General features: G+C 38.9%; 2 protein-coding genes across 2 annotated transcripts; one reads left to right on the forward strand and one right to left on the reverse strand.

The window, feature by feature from the left end:
• LOC137272636 (nocturnin-like) lies at positions 1–4777 on the forward strand. The gene is made up of 3 exons (XM_067805031.1): positions 1–27; positions 1330–1532; positions 2618–4777. The coding sequence occupies exons 2-3, from the start codon at positions 1370–1372 to the stop codon at positions 3433–3435; spliced, it is 981 nt and encodes a 326-aa protein (XP_067661132.1). The 5' UTR covers positions 1–27; positions 1330–1369; the 3' UTR covers positions 3436–4777.
• A 4666-nt stretch (positions 4778–9443) lies between these two features.
• On the reverse strand, positions 9444–20166 carry LOC137273877 (dolichyl pyrophosphate Glc1Man9GlcNAc2 alpha-1,3-glucosyltransferase-like). Its single transcript, XM_067806773.1, has 13 exons — positions 19886–20166; positions 19270–19348; positions 17911–18104; positions 16179–16297; positions 15091–15158; positions 14564–14687; positions 14139–14242; positions 13261–13381; positions 12176–12315; positions 11212–11351; positions 10907–11004; positions 10448–10520; positions 9444–9728 (listed from the first exon to the last, which is right to left on the reverse strand). Exons 1-13 carry the CDS (start codon positions 19948–19950, stop codon positions 9485–9487), a joined length of 1569 nt encoding a protein of 522 aa, XP_067662874.1. The 5' UTR covers positions 19951–20166; the 3' UTR covers positions 9444–9484.
• Between the last annotated feature and the right edge of the window lie 94 nt (positions 20167–20260).

A 20260-nucleotide genomic window follows, 5' to 3' on the forward strand; every position in this document is an offset into this window, starting at 1 on the left:
CATTGACTTCGTTTACAGAGATTAAAGGTACTATTAAAAGGGCAATTGTTTTGTAAAGTTCAGAGGACATCACGAAATGTATTGTTTGTGTAACCTTTCTTCCTCGTGTTAAATAAAACTTTCCGGTTTCTAAACTCTTGGTGTTTCGTGAAACTGACTTGTGTCCGGTTTTAGGTCAAATGAAATGTATCCCTGAAAACCCGGCATTTCATAATGGGAGTGGTGCTTGATAACTAATCGCGTGAGTTTTATATAGACATACGTTATTATGAAAGGTTAAAAATTCTATATTTTATGCTTCGAAACATAAATGACAGTCTCTTCATGTGATTCAAGTAATGTATCTTTGTCGTATAACTTTATTTAATATCAACTGATGATAAGGGTCATCCAGTGTGATTTAACTAACTACACGGACATGTTTCACACGTGGTTCTAATCACAGAAGCTAGACAGCAAGTGGACAGGGTAAAGGGCAGTTTAAGGTCATAACCATGTACATTTCATGCTTATACATTTGTTGATACATAGATACAGATGTGTATTCTGTACATGTTTGAGTGACATTTCAGGAATTGATGTGATAAACGTTGGGATAGTCCAATGGATATACATCTCATTATTACAGTGTATTGGATGGAAAGAGTTCCACCCATACCACCATCTTTTTAAATAGTAAATTTGCTCCTTCCCTGGTGTAATATTCCATCATTGAAATAAGATCATTGATTGTTTCTTTATACCTGTTCTGAGTTTTTTTAATGTATATTTACCATGCGATATGCATGGGTGGGGGTACGGGCAGAACACTTACCGTATTGGACAATACATTTCGATTTCATGGTGGTGTGTTGTGTTGTCCTGTGAACAGAGCCAGGTCACAAGTCAGTAAGCAGTATTTGTCTTGGAGAGTCCTAGGATGGGTGATCATCTTTGGCAGCTTGGCAGCAGTTGAGAGTTTTTAGGACTTCAGTTCTGCCCCAGAAAAATCACATGAATCATGAGGTCTCACCTTAGGCAAGTGAGTTTTTAAAAAAAATTGCCTCTGTTCACCCAGCAGTGGCTTGGTACCCTGTAGGATAAGTCATATCACTATTAACCTTATATATTGCCACACAGGCAGTTATGGTCAGACTCAAATGGGGTAATAATGTTGAAGTGTCTTGGCCTTGGATACAGGTGCTTTATATAGGGTATAGCCATTATTTTGTACATGCTGACACCGTTATCAAGCAGTTCACTATTGCATGTGAACTGGTGTAGTGTTTGTCATTTCAGTTATTGTAATCTGTACAAAGTTTGTGTCATTCTTTTTGTTTGTGTTTGCAGGAACAATGTTATTTTGAAGCCATCTCATTACAGCTTGAAGATGAGTGATGAAAACTCTACTGGAGCTCAGGGCCTGTTAAAGGAGGTGCAGACTGAAGTGTCCAAGAAGAATCTACCCTCACTAATAAAGAGGCAGTTTAAATCATTAAGTGCTGAAAATGGCCCCTCTGTAAGAATATTTCAATGGAACATATTGGCACAAGGTATGCTATTTCTTTTTTTAGGTAGAAATGGATTTTTTGTGCAACACTGCACTATCTGATGTTTATGTTGGCTCTTTGGAATATTTCAATTATTCGTCTTTTCAAAAGGATGATTTTAGTCAGTGCATCAAATCTCGTTGACTGTGTCATGTGTGTGTTATTTATGATGGGAGTCTGTATATGTCTATGTAACTACGTAAGGGTCACCATTATGTGGGGAATATAAAATCATGAATATATGCCAACAATGTCCGAATATAATGACAGAATGAACTAGAGGTGACTATTTGGTCAAACTCACTTACTTTGTTCACACATGCCATCATAATCTAACATTGTGAAGGTCATGTTCATGGTGTTTATCACTGAATTGCCTGGTCCATGATTGATAATTTCCAGTCCACTTCCTTATGGCTGGAATACTGCAGAGTGTGGCATTAAACAACAAGGAAACAAATAAATTATGTATACGTCACACTGATAAATGAAATTCTTTATGAAATCGGAAAATGAACACTATCAAAAGCCGTGATGAGTTAGAGTACATGATTGAAGGTAATGCAGAATGCTACCCAAAACAAAACACATATCACTTTAAGAATACAAATTTTTGAAACATTGCATCAAAAAAGAATATGTTGAAGTGTGCATTAGGATGACAGTTGGTGCTTTCCAAATGTCTGTTCCAGTTAGTGTTTTGTAAACTATGAATGGTACAAATATCCTTCATGAAAATATCCCTACACATACCATTATTAAACGTGTCAGTTTGTGAGGCCAGTTTTTTTTGGGGGGGGCTTGCGTAAGTTGAAAACTTCATAAATCTACTTTCTGAAACCCTAATGTCATATATTACAAAATGGTTCTTTTGTCTTTTGTCTTCTGAGTCAATGTGTGCATATCATGTATCAAGTGGGGTAGTCTTGCGATTAGAGCCTTCACACTTCACGCCAAAGATTCAGGTTCAATTCCCTACATGGGTACAATGTGTGAAGCCCATTTCTGGTGTCCGCCCTGATATTACTGGAATATTGTGTTTCAAGTTGTATGTAGCTTGTATTTACCTGGTATCTTTGTATTTTTAGCCTTGAGTCAAGGTGATGACAACTTTGTCCTGTGTCCTCCTGAAGCTCTCGACTGGGACAATCGGCACTTACACATCTTGGAAGAACTGCTCACCTACAATGCATCAGTGCTGTGTCTTCAGGAAGTGGACAAATTCTCGTTTTTAGAGGGAAAACTGAAATCTGAAGGATATAAAGGTGTATTTTTCCCTAAGCCTTACTCGCCTTGTCTTGACTGTGAAATATCTTATGGACCTGATGGATGTGCAGTTTTCTGGAAAACTGATGAACTTGATCTCATCAAGCAGGAGAATATTGTTTTGCAGAATTTGATGGGATATGAAACAAATCAGGTGTCCATCATTTGCAAGTTCCAAACAAAGAATTACAGCAAGCAGTTCTATGTTGCTGTGACCCATCTTAAGGCAAAAAGTGGATTTTCAGATGTCCGATATGAACAGGGACATTTTCTTAACAGTATCCTCGAGTCTATGACTATTGATGCTCCAGTGATTGTCTGTGGAGACTTCAACGCTGAACAGACAGAGAAAGTCTATGAAGTGTTCAAGAACAGTAAAATGGGGCTGGCCAGCTCTTATGCTCAGCTGTCTGGAGATGGGTCTGAGATTCCCTTCACCACGTGGAAGGTCAGAGGAGGGAATAACGTTATGAGGGAGCTAAGTCGAACTATTGACTATGTGTGGTTTACTCCAGAAAAGTTGGGTCTGAAGTCTGTGTTGATGATGCCTACCATCCATGAGATTGGTGAGAACCGACTACCATCACACACTTACCCATCAGATCACCTGTCGCTGGTCTGTGACTTTGTTCTAAAGTAATCAATGTTTCTCATGTGGAACATCTGTACATTTAGAGGCATCCTCTTCATGTCCAGGGCTAACATTTGGGTAAACCACCACTGACTCATGGATCCATTCCTGTGTCTCTTGTAGTTAAAATTAACTCCTAGATACAAGATTTGTGTGCCACATGAAACTGATATTTAAGTGTCCACGAAGCCGTCCTTTCCATCACAAAGATGCCGGACAGCGTTCGCTTGTGTGATATAAATATTATTCTTCTTGCAAACTTGTTCCTAATCAATGGGACGGGATGCCTTGTTGTTGATATTTGCCTACCAAACAGTTTGTTGTATGTGAGTTGTGTGTTTGTAACTTACATTCTGATTTGTACTTTAGCTGTAGGAGTGTAGCCAATCAAACTGGCAAGAAGACATCATTAAATGCAACTGTGACAGCTACAGGAATTGATCCAAGGGTTAGTAAAGCTTTTCCTGAACTTCAGGCCCAGGAGATAAAGGGGATGGGATGTTTGCCTAAACGACTACCAGTATATTTTGACGAGTGTAGCACTTTTGTTTCAACACATTTAAAAAGCAGTGTTTCCACAGGGTGTTGAACAGCTGGTCACCATATATATGCACAAAATCTTCTGATCACAGTCTGGATTAAATTTCCATCATTAACTAGGTTTTAGTTTTGAAGACTGATTGCCACATGAACTTGAATAATTATTTTGTCCCTTACTGTTGTTTTTTGTGTCATCCTCAGTTGTCAAAACCTTATGTCTTCCTTAAAAATATTGGAGAGTGTTTTCTGCTCTCTGCTTGCCATTTCGACAAACGTATGATATTTAAGCGATATGGTAATATTGTTATTCTCTGAGGCAACAGTAATTATAGTGACATTTTTAGGTACAAAATACAGCGATCATTTCCAAATGACTGTCAAACTGACCAATCACTTTGAACGTAGTTTAATGAATTTAAAAGAAAACCTTAGCTGACATGAAAATTCATTATAGCCGATTCTGTTCCTAGAAGATTATTTGAGCAATTCCATTTTAATTTCGGTAACATTTTGAGCAGGGGCAAAAGACAGTTTGGATATTTTATTGGACATGGTAACCAATAGCCTTCAAGTACTGGGCAATTTTTACTGGCCAAAATCCTGTATATACTGGAGAACGGAAACGCTGAAACTTGTTAATTTCATACTAAATATCTGCGTTCATGCAGTTCTTAAAGTGGATTGAGGTCATCTGTTGACAGGATTTGCTTGGGCTGGAAAAGTTAACTTGAGCTTCACACAACTTAAAATGGTCTTTCTCTCATCTAATTTAGCTCCTTCACAATGGTTTTACCAACACCTCTTGCTTTTGACATGCCACTGATACCAGCAAAAGCTGATTAAATATGCTTTATTTCATTCAGCATATATGAACATCTGAATAATATTGATTAATCAGTCGATATAAAAATCAGTAGTAAACTTCAGATCCTTTTAACTGATCTAATACTGAAGGTATGTAAATCTGTGCGTAACTGTTTGGAGTCTACAACATCTGCTCTCAGCATCAACTGGACTAGAGGATGCTTCTCCTTCACGGCATCATGTCAGTGGAACTGCTTTCCTCTTGAACTGTGCACTTCTCTAAGATGACCAAATGATGATGAAGATAGTGAAGCTAGTTCACAGGAATCTTTGTAAGGAAACATGGTGGGTCTGGATTTGGATTTGGGCATATTCCTGAAGGGAAGGACTCATGTAAAATTCTTTCTGGTGATGTTGTATGGAGGGTCTTCAATTAATACCTTAACATGATATCCCAAACTCATATTGACTCACAATTAGGGTGAGCTGGATGGAACCGTTACCAGTGGCTTGTACGATGTTTGTGTCTTGTTAAGGATGAATGTCACATCCATGTTGGCTGTTGGCTGCTGATCTGGTGACTGGTACGGCCTTGGTATGGGATGCTGATGTGATGGGGGCGGGTCTAAACTGTAAACAGGATATTTTTGCTGGGTTTCCTCTGTTTTTCAAATTGTTTTCTTACCCATATGTTTGGGATATATATCCACTGATGGTGATAGAAGTAGATTTCAATGCCAAGACTCAGGATTGCTGATGGCTAGGGATAATCAGGTGAGGATGGCAGGTATGGTTTGTTTGATCTGTAGATAGTAATTGGACAGGTATTGCTTGCAATGGTCTGTGTGGATGGATTTACTGTAGACAGTAATGTAGAATCAACTAAGAGACCTCCCAATCCATTCCTTGTCTCTTTTTAACAAAGAGTTAATGTACAGCAGTAGTACATTATGCTCTTACTTCAGTATATAATATATGACAGAATTTGCGTTTGGTAACATTTGTTTCAGCAAGATAAACTTTATTGATCATTTTGGAAACCCACTTTTAATGGAATATGACCTGACTGCTACTTTGAATGTACATGTTGCAATTGTACCAAATCCATATCCTAATTGTAAATAGTACCTCATAGTTTATATATGTTTTCAGAGACCAACAAAAGAGGAAACAAAATGACTGAACGAAACAGTTTTGTTGGATTGCTTTACAAAGAGTGTAAATAAATGAAACTATGACATCATTGCTGTTAATTAGAAATTATGCATGATACATTGTAAACTGTTCACTGGTCACAAGGGGAACATGTGTTGGTGTACCTTCAATGTTTTTTATGTTCCCTGAGCCCGGGGGTACAAACATCTAGGGTACATCAACTCATGGGGTCCGAGGGACCTGTGAACAACATATTTATCTTACCGAACACCTCAATGTTAACTATTTATTGTTTGAAGCACGGGTCCAAATGTTTTGTAGCCATTGTCAGATTTTGCAGACGACATGAATAACAGATTTAGTGTTATTTTTCTTCCATCAAATTGCATTTGCAAGACATCAGTAAACTCGGACGATCAAAAAACGACATTTATGTGTGAGATAATTTGATAATGTGACATTTTCATATTTTCGTTTCTTTTTCATTCACATAAGTAAGTAAATAAGTAAGTAAGTAAATGATTTACAGTAATTGATCTAATACAATCACACGTATATAGCCAAGTTATATTTTGCATGCAATATTTTACCTTCACTAGTTGAGGCACTGAACTCAGATACGACCTTGTATATTCACTTGTGATATGTGTACATATCTGTGACTGTGATATTTACAAGAATCGTTAGTTTTATTGAATGAAATACCTCAAAAGTAGATCCTTAGGTATGCTTGATCTTACTGGTAATAAATTCTGTCTTGACTGAAGATGCCAGCATTGTAAAGTAAGCTTTAGCATTTCATTTGCTAATGTGAAGGTGTGTTTCTAGTTTCAAGTTTCTCAAACTCCGCAAAGTTAACTAGTGAGTAATCCTCCTCAAATCACCGATTTGTAAGTGTAAATTTCTTAAACTTTTGTCTGGGAATGAAGCATTGTCCTGGGCCGTATTTGGTTTTATGTTTTATTTGTACATGTACATATTTTTGATAACTCCCTGGGGCTAAGTATTTGTTGTTTAATGCCATACTCTGCAATATTCCAGCTAGATGGATGTGGTCTGTAAATGTTTATGCTATGTATGTGGCACATCACTATGTCTTTGTATCTCTGGCTTGTTTCATGTGTGTTCCATTTTAAGATCAATTAAAGTTAAAGAGAAAGCACTGTTTGATGCCTGTGTCCATAATTAGAGAATGAAAATGAGAAGTTCGTGTTATAATCCCAAAAATTAATTTCCTACACCAGGCCAAGATTTTGGTTTTCTTCTGTTTCTGATATTCCTTTACATTAGTGTAAACTTTCATATTTTTTTTTATATTGATAGTGAATGATAAAATATTGAAAAGAAACCAAACACCTTCCTGTCACTTTCACTATGAATGATTTATTTACAACACTGAAATGGAAATGTGTTGAAATTGTATTTTATGCATATCAACATGGTGAATTTTAAGAGGAAACAAAAGAATATATTTTAATTTTTACTTTATACAAAATTTTTCAGTATCTAGTTAGACAATAACTGTTACATTAGAAACTGAGATGTTTTTACAGGGTACAAAAATGGTAGAGTTACGTTGGAAAACAAAGAGAATTGAAGTATGTAAGTATGCAAGATCACAACCATATCATTCACATCGTAGTATTAACTAATGCTACACGAAGCGTTATCAAGTACAACGATCCAAGTTTGATGAGATTTGGAGGATATCTACTTAGATGGGTCTTTTGTTGCCTTTCCTGCACAATACTACAAAACATTTGATAGGGCTATGTATATTACCATTATTCTGTCATATTCCCAACTGCTTACTCATATGCATATGTAAACTCCATCAGAGGGTGGGTACCTGGTAGTACCATCGATTGAGAGCCATACTATCTTGGTCACCTTATGCATACCACAGTTTTCATCTGCTAAGGTTTTTACTTAAGACGACATGGAATTAGCATGTTTGCAGTAAAGCTGGAGAAATGTGCATTCTTATTGGCTGATGTTTTCAGATCCTTGCATAGTAGCATTGAGCATGGGGTTCCAGTTTTAACAAGATGGTGATGAACATATCTTTTAATTTGTGATACACACAAGGAATATAAAGGTCAGATGCATGTGTTCTCCTGCAGTCTGACTTTTACACTTTTGACAGTTTCAGTACATGTTGTATGCATGACCATATCAATAAATCTAGTAATTGATATCGTGTGATAAATAGTCAGGCTAAACTGAATAGTTACCAGGTTTGTATCCTAATATATATAAATGTTAGCACTATTATGCAAGACTGGTTGATGTATTTACTCTTTGCATGTTGGAAAAGCAATAAAGTTCAGTTTGTGTGCCAATGCATTGTCTTGTGTTAACACTGTATTCTGTAATGTCACCAATTCTAGTCAGAATAGGTACCAGTGACTCATACCTGTTACAGGAACTGACATGTCAGGAGCGATGGGGTAGCCTAATGGTTAAAGCGTTCGCTCGTCACGCCAAAGACCCGGGTTCGATTCCCCACATGGGTACAATGTATGAAGGCCATTTTCTGGTGTCCCCCACCGCAATATTGCTGGAATACTGTAAAAAAAGTGGCCTAAAACTAAACTCACTCATGTCAATATCACCTGTGAGTGAGTGAGTGTGAGTGACTTCAGTTTTACGCCACACTCAGCTATATTCCAGCTATAGGGCGGCGGTCTGTATATAACAGAGTCTGGACCAGACAATCCAGTGATCAGCAGCATGAGCACTGACCTGTGCAAACGGGAACCGATGATATGTGTCAACCAACTCAGTAAGTGTGACCACCCGATCCCATTAGTTGTCTCTTATGACAAGCATAGTCGCCTTTTATGGCAAGCATTGGTTGGTGAAGGCCTTTTCTACTCTGGACCCTCACAGGTCAGATCACCTGTGAAGTTTTCAGTCACTAGTTTGACTGTGACTTGACTGATTGTGTATCTTCTTACCCATGTGATATGAAATGCTGCTTATGCTTTCAGTCACTGGTTTGACTGTGACTTGGGGTCATTCTTTAACCACAGGTTAGGAGTGTCAATGAAAGCAGCATGAGTGATTTCATGATTACAGAAACAAGAACCTTTTGATCCCTCACAACCAGGCGTTTGTTTGATATTCTACTTTAGTTGATTCAACATGCTGTGTAATGGCTGATGCTAATTATCAAGGTGCTGTGGGGAGGAGAAAGTACAGACTGATTATATATCTTCCTTTCATGATTTGTTGGTTTGTTTGTCATTTATTGTCAACAACATTCCAGTTCTGTATTGTTGGCCTTAATCCCAAGCCTGACACCATGACTGTCAGTCTACATAACTGGGATACAATGACAGGTTTTAACCATGTCAAAGAGCCCTACTACCACATCCAGTTACTTAACCCTTAGGACAAGGGTGGGTTGCAAAAGGGTGGGTTATTCCAATGAAGTCTGATTATCCTTCACTAAAGCTCTTGGAATGCTGATACTTTCAGAATACCATCACCATAGTGACAACACAAAAACCAAGGAAAAAAACAAAACAAATATTTATTAACATTTGCATACATATTAACTGCTTTTCTGTTTTTTTGGTCTATCAGAGAGTGTAAGCCAGTAAAATTTAAGCCAGCAGTATGTGACGCCTATTGCGCAATAAACAGATGTCAATAGCAGAGGGACAAAAGGGAGTCTCTGTGACAGGCCCAGTGCATGGTGGCCAATACTGTTGTACATTTCAAGAGGAACAATTCCAAGCAGGTAAAGGCTCTCCAGGGTGGACAACAGGGGCAAGGCAGTTGGCCGAGCCGGGATACTGAAACACCAGGAATTATGGAGTGAGTGAGGGAGAGTGTTTTTGGTCTCTTTTGTCAAATCATGAGTATACCATAACAGACAGTTATTACAGGATGTTTGGGATAGTTATACAGTGCACATGTCCATGCAACTATTGCTTGCTCAAGGTGCTGGTATTTGTTTTCCTCTCTCATTGGATGTCCGTCTCAGCATCATATAGTACTACAAATCTCAACTCCCTGGGGAGTATACAACTCTTGCTGTCACTAGGCGCCCCAAGTTTTATTGTGGCTCTCTCATCCTATCGATGTACCAAATTCACAGCTGGGTAGACTGGGACACAGAGTCATGGTGAGTGTGAATTTTGTTTTGCGCCACACTCAGGAATATTACATATTCCAGCTATATGGTGGCTGTCTGTAAATAGTCAACTCAGGACCAGACTATCAAGTGATCAATAGCATGAGCATCAATCTACACAAATGGGATATCATAACATGTGTCAACCAACTCAGCAGACCTAACAACGCAATCCCATTAGTCACCTCTTACAAGAGGCATGGGTTTCTGATGACCAATCCCAACCCGAATTATCAGGTTTGCCATATAGACAACAATCAAAATGCAAACATTCAATCCTCTGAGAAGATTGTCTATCCACTAGGCCACAAATACAGTCTTTCTACAGGCACCTTTTCCCTTAACAGGAAGCCTCAGGACATATGGTTCACAACTTACCCATGAATCCTTCCCAGACTTGTGAAGGCATAAAAGCTATATAGTGCCAGTAGAAGTATTTTTATTGGTGTTTCTGAAACAAAAGGTATTACATTATACAAACGAGTGCATTGCAGCTTGTCAGCTCAATGTAGAACACAAGCTTCAAGTGATGCAGGTCTCTTGACTGAAATCCATAAGTAAGTGAGTGAGTGAGGTTAGTTTTACACCACACTCGGTAATATTCTACCTATATGATGGCTGTCTGTAAATAATCAAGTCTGGACAATCCAGGGATCAACAGCATGAGCATCAGTCTGCGCATTTGGGAACCAACTCTGCAACTCTCTAGCCAAGACTGAACAGCCAACCTTTGTCAGTATTCATATAACAGGTACTGCAAGCAACTCTGAGCGTGACAGCACACTGAAATGATTAAACAAGAAGAGGTTCAGTGTTGTGTGTGACAGCTGTACTTACCAAACTGAGTAAACAGAAGGGGAAATAATGAGTATCCACCAATGGTTGATAAAATAAGAAATATCTGAGCTTCTTTCTTCCTCTCCATTGACAACAATCTGAAAGAACAGTGTTATATGCTTAACATTCTTGCGATACTCATTTCAACATATTGAAATGCTAACTTCAATATGCTCAAAATAATTGCTTCAGTTCAACATATTGTCTGTGTGTCTGTCTGTGTGTCTGTCTGTGTGTCTGGACTAGATCTGATCTAATCCCCACTTTATTACCAGAAGTTGAGTAATGACTTGTACCACACTTACATCAGTGGGATGAGGATGAGCAAGATGGCCTTTTCATGAACGTGCCAGCCGAACATGAAGGAGGCAAAGGCACACAGCGTAAGACAGCGGAGGAAACTGAGAGTCCCTCGTGGGTTGTACCAGAGTTTCATCATAGAAGGCTGAAACAGGAGGATATAGTGATTAAGTGAGTGAGTGAGTGAGTGAGCAATACTCCAGCAATATCACAGCAAGGGACACCTGAAATGGGCTTCACATATTGTACCCATATGGGGAATCAAACCCGGGTATTCAGCATGATGGGCAAACACTTTAACCACTAGGCTACCCCACTGCCCTAGGAGGCAACAGAGTGGCAGTAGTCTTGTTGTACAATATATGTCTACTATCCTTAACTGTCAAGGTGACATATCTGTGTTATTTCTGTCATTGTAAGGATATTTCAAATATATTTTCAGATAATTTCATTGTATTTAACCCCCCAAAGCACTTCTTTTGCATTTTCTTATTTGATAGAGGAATCAGGAGCAAGAATATTGAGACTGTTCATGAAAATGTAAGTAAAGTTGAAACATATGGCACTGTTTATACTAAGTGGTGCCTTACCATCATAGCGATATGTGTGAGCACCATAGTGGCCAGTGGGGTACAGATAAAGATTATAATTTTTATAAATCTGTGTTGCTATGCTAATTTGTGGTGAAAGAAATATTTGTTTCTGTATCCGAAATGATTGCAGCCTTTATCCACTGACAACACCACACATAACAATATCCATACATAGGGGAACAATAATAATTCTTATGAGGATGACAGAGGGTGCTGGTCAATGTGGGATAAAATGAAAAATGAGACATATCCCTTCCTCTGCTCAAGTCAACTATGAAAGTATATCAAGCAACTGGAAGGAAGAATATTGAAATTGTTCATGAAAATTTATGTAACGTCAAATAACTGGCACTGTTTATACTAAGTGGTGCCTTACCATCATAGCGATAAGTGTGAGCACCATGGTGGCCAGTGGGGTCACAGAGGGCAGTATCGTATGTTGGAACTCCTGTACAAGACCACCGGTCATCGCTGCCGACCCCATAGCATCTGGTTGGACTACCTTCAACCGCACACCTGGATACAGCAAGACACAGACACAGTAACACACAGTGAGACACATGAGAGATACTGAGACACGAGACTGACAATAACCACAAATATATCTACAACAGCATATTGACTCTCCACTCCCATCTACTGTATCTGCAGCAGAAAGTTCCCATTTTCATATGCCTCCTCCTGTCTACTGTATGTCCGCCAGAGGATGTGCCCCTCCCACCTCTGCTCCTGTCTACTGTATGTACGCCAGAGGATGTGCCCCTCCCACCTCTGCTCCTGTCTACTGAATGTCCGCCAGAGGATGTGCCCCTCCCACCTCTGCTCCTGTCTACTGAATGTCCGCCAGAGGATGTGCCCCTCCCACCTCTGCTCCTGTCTACTGTATGTACGCCAGAGGATGTGCCCCTCCCACCTCTGCTCCTGTCTACTGAATGTCCGCCAGAGGATGTGCCCCTCCCACCTCTGCTCCTGTCTACTGTATGTACGCCAGAGGATGTGCCCCTCCCACCTCTGCTCCTGTCTACTGTATGTACGCCAGAGGATGTGCCCCTCCCACCTCTGCTCCTGTCTACTGTATGTCCGCCAGAGGATGTGCCCCTTCCACCTCTGCTCCTGTCTACTGTATGTCCGCCAGAGGATGTGCCCCTCCCACCTCTGCTCCTGTCTACTGTATGTACGCTAGAGGATGTGCCCCTCCCACCTCTGCTCCTGTCTACTGTATGTACGCCAGAGGATGTGCCCCTCCCACCTCTGCTCCTGTCTACTGTATGTACGCTAGAGGATGTGCCCCTCCCACCTCTGCTCCTGTCTACTGTATGTATGCCAGAGGATGTGCCCCTCCCACCTCTGCTCCTGTCTACTGTATGTCCGCCAGAGGATGTGCCCCTCCCACCTCTGCTCCTGTCTACTGTGCCTGCCCTGGGAATCCCCTCCCTCTCTCTCAGCTCCTGTCTATTGTACCTGCAATGGTTGCAGCTTTGTCAGCAACATTGTAGAGAGCCCAGAAGTTTGGTGCCCAGTAGGCATGGCACAGACCTCGCTTGAATGGGAACAGTCGGGACAAGACCTGCGGCAGCTGGCCCTGGCGGAAATGAATGACTGTCAGTGTGATGTACATGGGGAAAATACATACAGGTGGGTGAACCAGCTGTAACACCACCTTGAACTGAGCATTCCAGATATATACTAACAGAAACAAATAAGAGAACACAAGAAAGTACAAGTGTTCCTATTGTAATTTCCAGAATTTCACTCACAGTGGAATATAATCCTTGTGAAGAAACTTGGAAAAGAATAAAGAAACACCTGTATATTCATGTGTTCCCTTATTTGTTTCCATGAGTATATCATAGTATGCCAGATTGATACTGGAGGGAAACCAAAGAGATGCAGATCTTAGATGTTTACCACTTTATCTGAGAAGCCACAAGGAAAGGTTTGGTGATGAATCACTTAGAATAACAATCAAGATGAAACTGGACATCCAACCCTCACCTATAACATCTTGAACTTTTCTAATCCACATTCCTCAAAAACCAGTAAACACAGAAAACTTACCAATCTCGTTTCTCTGTTTAACAGTTTAGGCATCAAAACAACACCTGCTTAACCTCATTGATAAAATGAGAGATGCAATGGTAATACAAAGATATATGTTAATTGTATAATTATAGTTTCTATCTTATGAATACACACTGACATTTAGAAAGCGGTCAAATGTAACATATATTATATCTGAGATTAAGGTCTCAGTTAAGAACAAATTCTATTAATAGCACTCTCACTTCTTTTTTTGTGGAGGCTGATGTCTCAGCACAACATTTTCAGTAAAGTCTCACCATGTATATGAAAGGTCCGAATGATATCCCAAAGACTGACATGACCGTAAAACCTAGACTGAAGAGTTTGATGATGGAGAACGATCTCCACTGTATTGTCCCATCTGAAACAATAAACGAATGGTCCATGTAAGCTATCATTCACATGTTCCAGGTAAGCTGTCATTTAGATGAATGCCAAAGTGTGATAACTTGGATAACTTCATGTAATTTATAGCATTTGCAAGGATCAATGCTCAGGGTGTCAATCACTGGATCATCCAACCCAGCTGCATAAATGTATACTATTATCATATAGACTGAATACTGCAGAACACACCATTAAATATAACACAAAACAAACACATCATATCACTTGACTAATTATATAATCACTGACGTCTACTCCCAATTCACACACATAATTGACCTTGACCTTAAATTACCTGGGGCACTCCTGAAGCAGTAGCAGCGCAGGAGGTAGACGAAGTATGCAGGAGCGATATACAGGTAGATGTGCTTCAAGTTGAGCAGTACAGTAAACCAAAAGGCACTAGAGATGTTTCTGCCCTGAAAAGATGAGATAATATTTGGAAAGTTGCACAAAACAAAACTGATTTAGACTGAGAATCTTTGCCTGCTCTTTTGTGCTTCTGCTTGTCCCCATCTAAAATTTGGATCTGGGATAATTATTTTTTGAACGAGTTATCATACTTTACTATCAAATGAAACTGATACCTATAAATTTTAATCCAGTTTTACCATCTCTTTAATACCAATCTCTGATTTCAGCCACTTAATTAATACCTGAAGTACAAAACTAGTTATCTCAAACCAATCCATACAAATAGGAAGTAATTGTTATGAATGAAGATTTGACAGATGGCAAATAATTTATGAGAATTTACGATTTATTTATATAATTTATGAATAATTTATCAATCATTAGGGTATGTTGCATCATATAGTTTACCTCATGCAGTCGCACAATAGACAAAAGCAGCACACCAGTCAGGAAGCCATTGTACTGGAAATGTATGTCTGGGTGGTTAAGTCAAAACAAAAGCCCATCTTTCAGTGAAAGTACAGAGAAAGATTATAATTTTTATAAATCTGTGTTGCTATGCTAATTTGTGGTGAAAGAAATATTTGTTTCTGTATCTGAAATGATTGCAGTCTTTATCCACTGACAACACCACACATAAAAATATCCATACATAGGGGAATGAGCCTGTTGTAATGTAATTCTTATGAGGATGACAGAGGGTGCTGGTCAATGTGGGATAAAATGAAAAATGTGATATAGCCCTTCCCCTACTCAAGTAAACTATGAACATATTTCAAGCAAAGGCTATTTTAAAATGAATATTAATGGTGATAGAGTTTTTAGCCAAGACAAGTTGACTTCTCCTTTCGCCAAACAAATTTCATTCCTTGAATTTAGATAGTGATATTTTTCAAGAATAATAAAATTTAAAGATGTTGTTTGATAATGGCATCATATGTCATCTGGATCTTGAGTTGGATCCATGAACCAACAGGACTAGAAAACCTGTGGTTAGTAGTATGATAGGTTGTTTCATAAATAGTCTCCACTGTCCAACTCAGTGACCACAATAGCTGTCTACCTGCCTAGTAGCCAGTGACTTTTGAAAAGAGCTAGTAAAATTTCTGTAAAGCTGGCTAGATGGTCAAGCTGAAATTTCAAGTTTGTACGTATTTGTTTTTGTGAGTCATGAAGTCAGTTCAGTTGTTTCACCAATGAATATTCTCCAGTATTTGTCAATACTGCTAACTGAAGATGCTGATTTTTATTACCTTCATATATACTGTATACCTGTAGATTAGGATATACCTATAAGGATGTACATGTCATACCTCTGAAGCAATTGACAGTCACCTGAGAGTAAACTGAGTTCAGTTGAGTTCAGCCAGCAATAATACAATATAATACAAATGCCACAAATGGGATGTTGCTGTGAAGAGTTAATTAAAGGGAGATAACTCTGTGAGTCATGGCTGACAACCCATCCCAACAGCTTTCTGGCAAGGCAAGGATACGATCAACAATCAGAAGTCCAAAGTTGGCCAGCAGCAGAACACATGTGATGAGTTTGGGACTCTCAAACAAGTCCTGTGTCTCATCTTTTCGACTAGGCTTTAAACATTTCCTACAAAACCTGGAAAATAGATCATTTGCTTCTGTAATACCCATTTTCACCTAAAATGAATAAATAATATACCTGTGCATTTTTATTGAGCTGCACAAAAACTCTCCGATGGATAAAGGTCTTTCTCTACTCACGATTCACATGAGACAGTACATTTATGAACTTGAAACACCTGAGACACTCTCAAACAAAGTGTTCCTTATATGTTATTACTCTTATATTACCACTTCTTTATAGCTTGTTGAAAGAACATGCTGTGCATGTTTTTCTAAAAACAAAACAAAAAAACATGATATTGTCAAAACACATAATGTTCAGTCTAAGCATACTACATCCTCGATATCTCCAGGGTATACGTTCCGATAAGTCTCCACTATACCCTGGACGCATCTACGGCTCTGCCAAATAAATTTATTATCTCCCTTGACTGTCTTTTCATCCAGTCAGGTGTCTACGCTGGGAAGTTGAGCGAACCAATCAGAACTCACTTTCGTTTTTTGAATTATCTAACCGATTATACTTGGCAACACAAACCATGCAGAGGTTCTCTGGAAGAGTTAGACGACGTTCTTCCATATGTTGTTTTAAAGTTTCGAACCTGTCAATTTGTTTGTATGATTTCCCTAAAATCTGGGACGCACTGTGGGCAAACCTTCGCAGTTGCGACCGCTACCTTTGTTGACACTGGCAAGCTCTGTTATAACGGCGGCCTAGCTGATTGGCTACTGTGAGAAGGCGGAGCCAGCAAAGGGAGGTAATAAATTTATCTGGCAGAGCCGTAGATGCGTCCAGGGTATAGTGGAGACTTATCGGAGTGTATACCCTGGAGATATCGAGGATGAGCATACTATGGCTCAGTATTATTTGTTACACTTCTTATTACTGAGTCTTACAAACCCTAGTAGAAGGTCCCGCCAGCTAACCTTCCCAACTGACCAATCAGAACACAGCTAACCAAATCACAAAAGTTTACATGTGCACATATCTTAGGACTTTTACCTTGAAAAAGTATGTACCTAAATGATTCCAAATGCTATTTTCCGCACAATCGTTTTCATGTGATGCACATGGAACATGCAACAACACTGAGTAAACAGTTGCTGAAAATAGCGTTTTTGTCAATATTCAAGGATGTCAGCTTGCGGAAATATTACCTAATGGGAACATCACATGAGAAAGCCTATACACTGCAGATCAAACATCTGTGTTTTTTGTGGATTTTCATGTGTTGGGAGATCAGTGTCAGTAACAGTTAAAAACAGTTAAACATTGCCGTCAAAACCTAAACAGTAGCCATTGTGTGATTGACTAAATCTGATTGTCCTTCTTGCATTTGATTGGACAGTCACATGTCACTCAAAGATTACCTGACATGACATCCTACTTGGGTTTGTTTGACTCAATGAAGGAGTGTAACGAATAATGATTCTTAGATTGACATAATGTATTACTACGTTCATGAACTACTGATAATTTTATAGGATGGTACATGTAGTTCTTCTGACATGGCCACACAAAATTCTGCCTGTCCAAAATAACATGTCTGGTGCACATGTTACCGACTGAACAGTGACCAAACAGTTCTTGACATAAAAATACCACCTCAAAACATAGGTACTCACTGATTCACTGCATAGACAAAGACGAAATCAGTTCCAATGACAGAAAGCTTTTGAAACAGCACTGTGGCTTCACTAGCATAGTTCAGGTTGGACACAACCAGCATGTTTTTGTCAAAATATTGGGCCACTTGGGACAGCGCCATCTCCAGCCAGGCAAACAAGGGGGGATAATCCAACGTCCATTCAGATGTCTTCTGCAAAAATATTTCTTTCATGCATACTAAATCACTTGGGTAAATAAAACCACAAACATATTTAAATCATCTTTAAATGTCACAAATGATATGGACTGCTGATAGTTTCAATGGTGTTATGTCTATTATTTTGGAAACGGACAAAAATGGGTTGGGGGATAGTTGATTTTAATAAGGGTCAGCATTATTCTAATTTTTAACTATATCATGGCAGTCTGTAAATAATTAAGGATGGTCCAGCTTAACGAGTGACTGACATGATATGCAACAACCAACACAAATGGAATACAATGTATTTAATACTTTTTCTGACACTTATGACAAAGAAAGTTTACTGGTGACTAGTCTTATCTTTGACTCCCCACTGGCCCTCTTTCAATAAAAATAACATTTCACATATATTTCAGCAATAAAGCCTTGACTGAGATCCAGTTACCACTTTTACTGCATGTACTACACCTTGAAGATCATTCTAAATATAATTTTTAAACAAAAAGATGATTTTGACAAATATCATAATTTACTGAGTTGTCATATGCAGTGGCATCCTTGATATCTCCAGTGTACATGTTCTGATAGCTTTCCACTTTACCCTGGATGCATCTAAGGCTCGGCCAGATAATTTGTTACATCCCTTTCTCGCTCTGCATTCTCACAGCAACCAATCAGCTAAGCTGTCGTTACAACTGGGCTTGTCAGTGTCAACAAAGATAGCCATTGCAACTGTGAAGGTTTATTCGCAGTGACTCAGATTTTGAGGAAATCATGCAGACAAATTGACAGGTCTCAAACTTCAAAAATTACATGGACAAACTCTTTCTACCTCTTTCAGAGTACCTCTGCATCATTTGCGCTGCCAAATTCAATCAGTTAGGTAATTTAAAAAGGGAAAGTGAGTTGTGATTGGTTCCCTCAACTTCCCAGTGTAGGCACCTGATTGGGGAAAAAGCCATCCAAGGGAGGTAATAAATTCATCAGGCAGGGCCGTAGATGCATCTATGGTATAGTGGAGACATATCAGAACGTATGATACAGTGAAAGCTCTCTAAATTGGCAGCCCTCCAATCAGGCATGCTCACAATATCGGCTATTAAATATGGTCCCAACAGCAGCTAATTAATTTATTATCATTTACATATTTCTAAAAGCAAATACAAAGTCCTACCTCATTATACCAGTCTTTGACAGGTAGACTATGGGTTATCGCCAACCAGTTTCGATGAACTTCAAAATCTGTTGATCGGCTGCAAAACCATGTAAACACGTTATTTGCAGAGACCATATATATGTATATATGTGTGTGTGTGTGTGTGTCTGTTCGGCATATGGTCTCTGTTATTAGTAATCCCAAAATATCTCAATATTTCCATTCTCTTATATACTTTTCTAAAATCTGTCACGGGATGAACTCTTACGGAACATACAATAACATGAAGTTGAATTTATTCAACCATGGTACACAATAACTTCTTGAGTCTTTAAATTATCAGTTCACTACAGCTCAAAGTAGCCCATGTGAAAAGGAACAAAGTGGACTGGCGAGCAAACGGTAGATCCAAGGCAAATGGTAGATCCAAGGATCCCATATTTTTGGTGCGTTTAACATTCAACAACTTGGTATTGAGACTACAAAGTTGTTTCCCTTTCACATGTGCCGGTATGTGACACGTGTACATGTTGACACACAACAACTAATCGTGCCATGTCTCCCAAACAATGCATACGTGATGAAGAAATATAACAAAAACGTTCTCAACCATTTAAATATTACAGACACGTACTATGTTGGCATTAACAGGAGTTTGAAACTAGTGATCACGGAAGCGACGAGCCAAAACGTCGCCATCTTGGAGATTTTTTACCTCCTCCACTGAAGATTGCTGGGGGAATTCATTTCGACATTGTCACGTATTGAACGTGTTTTAGTATCAGGTATCCTTGCAGATACATTAAAACAAAATATTTCCATATGAATTTATTTGATTTAATAGTTACGTAATTTTGTGCATTTCTTTACACAAAGGCAAAGATATATATTCTATATGCTCATGTACTATCCAATGAGTATTCCCAATTGGAATATTGTTTCGTATTCGGAAATTTCTTGGCGAGATAAGCGAGACCATTGTACAACTCGTATTATTATATTTTTAAAG

This window comes from Haliotis asinina, chromosome 2 (genome assembly GCF_037392515.1).
Source record: "Haliotis asinina isolate JCU_RB_2024 chromosome 2, JCU_Hal_asi_v2, whole genome shotgun sequence".
NCBI classification, from domain to species: domain Eukaryota; kingdom Metazoa; phylum Mollusca; class Gastropoda; order Lepetellida; family Haliotidae; genus Haliotis; species Haliotis asinina.